Source organism: Micromesistius poutassou, assembly GCF_964030765.1.
Source record: "Micromesistius poutassou genome assembly, chromosome: 9".
Classification (NCBI taxonomy): Eukaryota; Metazoa; Chordata; class Actinopteri; order Gadiformes; family Gadidae; genus Micromesistius; species Micromesistius poutassou.
In genome coordinates, this window is record NC_140279.1 from 17,056,614 (window position 1) to 17,061,613 (window position 5,000).

At 47.3% G+C, this 5,000-nt stretch overlaps 1 protein-coding gene across 4 annotated transcripts in view; it reads left to right on the forward strand.

Annotated features, from left to right (window-relative positions):
• Positions 1 to 2,119: 2,119 nt before the first annotated feature.
• Positions 2,120 to 5,000, forward strand: part of tie1 (tyrosine kinase with immunoglobulin-like and EGF-like domains 1) — a 21,873-nt gene continuing 18,992 nt past the window's right edge. For all 4 annotated transcript variants that reach the window (XM_084472417.1, XM_084472418.1, XM_084472419.1 and 1 more), the window contains exons 1-2: positions 2,120 to 2,378; positions 4,108 to 4,404. In XM_084472417.1, the coding sequence (XP_084328543.1) occupies positions 2,318 to 2,378; positions 4,108 to 4,404 (358 nt within the window). In that variant the 5' untranslated portion in view covers positions 2,120 to 2,317. The remainder of the gene's footprint in view (positions 2,379 to 4,107; positions 4,405 to 5,000) is intronic.

Here is a 5,000-nt window from a genome sequence, read left to right on the forward strand (position 1 = left end):
CAAACAGACTCAGGTCACAGCACACACCAAACAGACTCAGGTCACAGCACACACCGAACAGACTCAGGTCACAGCACACACACCGAACAGACTCAGGTCACGCACCCAACAGACTCAGGTCACAGCACACACCGAACAGACTCAGGTCACAGCACAAACCCAACAGACTCAGGTCACAGCACACACACCCAACAGACTCAGGTCACTGAGCTCCCAGACTGTCCAACGACCGACAATCTGGTTGGTGTGTCAGGGCCTTAAAGCGAGCGCAACCCTCCCAGACCGCCACTCTCTCCTGAACACTGGACACAGAAAGGACCTCAAACAGCGTCTGGACACAATGGCTGAGGTCTGAGGAGCTCAAAGTGAGACCCCCCGCTGACAGCTAGACCCCCGGTCTAGCTGTCAGCGGGGGTCTAACCCCCCAACACACACACACACACACACACACACACACACACACACACACACACACACACACACACACACACACAGACATCCCACATGCACACACATATCCTCTTCTCTCTCTCATTGCAGAGATCTGTAAATGCACACACACTGATTGAACACACATATATAGAGACACACACACACACACACACACACACACACACACAGACTCACACACACACACACACACACACACACACACAATTCACTCTTGCAGAGATTTGAGGCGGTGTTTCAAGCGTTTCAAGGCCAGTGTTGCAGAAGAAGTCACACAGCGTTGTAAATGAGGCACCGCTGTGTTTTCTGAAGTGTAATTGATACGTCTGCATGTTGCACACACCCTAAATAGCTCTCAGTGATGGACTTATACTTTCAAAACCAATAGAAATACAAGTAGGCCTACTTATTGAAACACTAATGTTTATTCTACTTGTCCGTTTTGTTGGCCAGATACCTTGTGTTGACGTTGTGTGTGCGTGTGTGTGTGTGTGTGTGCGCTCCATGTGTTTCATTGTTCTCACTTGCAGAAGAGTGTTTGTGAGCGCGTGCAGAGGAAAGTCTCTCCCGCTGCTATGGCTGAGCGCTGTCTGTACAGTATCTGAGTCCACAGGCGCCAGACCTCTTTGTTTGGCTCCTGAAACGTTGTGATCAGCAGTCATAACAACCAGAGGCCTTTCCTTGTCTTTCTTATTATCATTCACATCTTGTCTTTGTCTCTCACTCACTCTCTCTCTTCTCTCTCTCCCTCTCTTTTTTTTGTTTGCTTATTAATGAACTTCAACAACTTCTACATTTATTTGCAATGACATGAAATGTTATGTACATGAGCTGTCTTCACATATGAGATATTAACAAACAAAACAACATGTGGAAAAATTAGTTTTCTTTAAAGGTTCCATTTACACACAGTGCACTCCTGACTGCCTTTAGAAAGCTCGTGCCCTCAAAAACAGGAAATGTTCCACAATAACAACTTGGAGTCAATTGTTTTTCGCTGCGAGGAAATGAAAGAAAAACATCCAATCAGCTATGGAAGCCCATCGCCCATAATTTACAAAGATTGGAGTGGGAACGACTGAGAATTGATACACAATAAGCATAATGTTCATTATTCCCTGAGGCTGACTGTACAACAGAGAGAAAGTCAGTCGGCCGTTGAGGCGGCAAGGATTGTAACTCATAGATGGGAGAGAACAGAGCTGTTGCATTTGGCCCAACCTGATTGCAGCTGTTGCTGCATTCGGTTCGCTATCCCAACTGCACCAAGGGCGGCAGTGAACTGCAGTGTTGGCTTGAGAGGCCACTCGCCGCATTAAACATGTTTTCAAATGTGCAACAATTTAATAAATTCAGACTACAATATCTCCTATGAGCCTAAAGTGTAGCGTTTGAACAGTGGCGAAATATTGCGTGGGCTTGCGGCATAACTTGCCGCACGCGTTTTTATTATTTATATATTTTATTATTAGGCTACTATTAATATTTTTCGACTATATATTTATCGACTCAAATGCTGACATGGTCGTGTCTCGTGTGTTGCCCGTCGCCTCCTGCCTCTCGTATCGTTTGGGCTCCACGACCCTCGGCTGCCCGTGACGCGCTTCCTTCCTTTCCCACCCAGAGAACGGCTCGGCCTGGTGCTGCTCGGTTCAGTGAGGGACCGTGATAACACATTAAAGACAAGGCAAAAGGGATCACTGTACACATTTAATTCAAGACTTCGGTTTAATGGCTCACGAAATAATGCGTAAAAGCGCGCGGTGACTCTTTGGACACCAAGCACAGCGAGCGGTTTGGATATAGGACATGTTCAGGTTTGATTGAACGTTGGATTGTGATCCGAATTTGAAAGACACATTTCCTAATGAGGATTACAACCATGAGGATTGTGTGGGTGTACATGTTCTACTCATTCAGTTTGTCAGGTAAGTGCAACTTAGTTGAAACGTACAACGAGTCATACCATATCTCAAATCTATTTAAAGTGAGATGAGGTGTGAGATTATCGCGAGTGTTTTATAAATTAATTGACCACTTTCTCACACGTGTTCTCTTAATTCTAGTACTTCATCCGTTTACGTAACTTTTTTTATTCCAGTTTGGTGTGATCCAAAGTTGAGATGGCTAAGTACCCTAACCCTGAGGGAGAACAGAAGCGCATCTCTGTTTCCTGCGATTGTTCTAGCAGTGAGGTTAGGGTTCGAGTCTGGGCTCCAATGCCACGGCAGGAATGTTGTTACAAATGAGACATTACGGGGCGACGCTCATATAGCCTGTGAACAAAATGTCCAGTTTTCTGTATTGTCCCTCATATTGGTGTGTGTACCACACATTGCATATGTCTTACCAAGATCAAATGGAAAATAAATGTCTCTGTTGTAAATACACATTTTCAGTGATAGGCCTACTCACTGTTACAATGCTGTGTAATTCATTAGATACATTTATACAGAATATATATATATATATATGTACTGTATATACTGTGTATATTAATAATATGATATTAATAATATGATGGGGTGGCATTAGGAGGTAGAGCGGGTTGGGTGGTAACCGCAAGGTTGCTGGTTCGATCCCCGGCTCCTCCTAGCTGTGTGTCGAGGTGTCCCTGAGCAAGACGCCTCACCCTAATTGCTCCTGATGAGCTGGCTGTCGCCCTGCGTGGTTGACTCCGCCGTTGGTGTGTGAATGTGTGCATTAATGGGTGAATGTCAGTCAACACTGTACAGCGCTTTGAATAAAAGCGATATATAAATGAGGGCCATTTATATATCTCAAATTTCAACCACTAGTAGCTGACGGATCGCTCTGCCGTTTCCAAAAGATAACACTCAAAGAATAGCGCTTACATCTTCCTCCCACCCTCATGGTTGTCGGTGATCTGAACGACAGAACGATGCTCTCATCATATGAACAACATGGCCACCGGCATCGAGAGGCCGGCTGGCTGACCTTAAAGGTCCCATGACATGCCACCAGGTGTGGTGTGATTAGCCGTTACAAGCCGTTTTGGAAATCTGCCCCTTTTGACATCATAAGGGGCAGTGTTTTTCATTGTTGTATTGGCATTGGAGTATTTATCAATGAAGAAGAGTGGAAGGTTAGCCTGGTCCTACCAGAATCTTGTACTTAATTTAATTTGCACAGAGAGTCTGGCCTTTCTCCATTGACAAACGTTAACTCACTTGAAGGCGGGTGTCTGTTGGAGTTTGAAACTATTAGATCTGCCCCAGTGCCACTCTGGATCTGCCATAACCAATCGCTGATGTTTGACTACAACTCAAACTAGCGCACAACCTCAACGTCAATGTTCTCAGCCACTCCCTCTGTTCGCTGATTGGACGGCCAAAAAAATTGGCTGCAGAAAACCTGCGAATATATACCGCAAACCCAGACGTAGTACTGGAGGAGAATGAAAGTTGAGCGGAAGTACGGAGGCGGGCGGAGCCAGGCTAGCGGAAGGTCATATTAAGTGTTAAACAGAAGTGTTTAAATCCAGCGTGGTTAATTCCTAGTCTTTTCAGGTCATTCAAATGATCAATAGTCATCGATCTCGATCAATATGATCGAGGTATATCGTGATACGCCTCTCAGCCAATATCGCCCCGGGCCTCAGTCAAAGCATTGTTGTTGTGTCCCCCGGGGGGGCAGACGCGGTGATGGACCTGACCATGATCTCCACCGCCGAGGTCACCGACTTCACCCACTTCTCCTTCTCCTGCATCACGGGCGAGCGCAACGCCGCGCCCGTCCGCCTGGACATCAAGCGCGAGAACAAGATCTTCATCGTCCCCATGCCGCCGCAGTTCAGGGTGCACCGGCGCCGCGCCAAGGAGGTGGTGGCCACCGACTTCCACAGCCTGGGGAACATCGGCATCTTCTACTGCGAGGCCGAGCGGGAGCTCCACCCCCACGACAAGATCATCATGATCAACAACCCCGCCTCAGGTACCTGGGGAGGACGGAGACCGCCCCCCCCCCCCCCCCCCCAAACCCCGCCCCCACCACCACCCCCCGACACTCTGATCTACCACAAGTCAGTCACCACATGTTAGGGTTATAGTGTTGGTTAGTCTGGTAGTGTCTGGTTATATACACCAGACACTCATATCACTCACCACATGTTAGGGTTATAGGGGGACCCCCCCCCCACATGTTAGGGTTATAGGGGGACCCCCCCCCCACATGTTAGGGTTATAGGGGGACCCCCCCCCCACATGTTAGGGTTATAGGGGGACCCCCCCCCCACATGTTAGGGTTATAGGGGGACCCCCCCCCCAGGCACTCATATCACTCACCACATATATTTTTTTATTTAACCTTTATTTCACCAGGAAAGTCCCATTGAGATTAAAAAACAATTTTTCAAGGCAGTCCTGGCCAAGAGGCAGCACAAAAAGGCAGCAAAAGTTACAGTTACAACATACAGGCAGCAATTCAAATGATGAAAAACAGTTAGTGTTATAGAGACCCCCCCACCAGACACTCATCAGTCACCACATGTTAGGGTTATAGACAGACCCCCCCCCACCAGACACTCACAT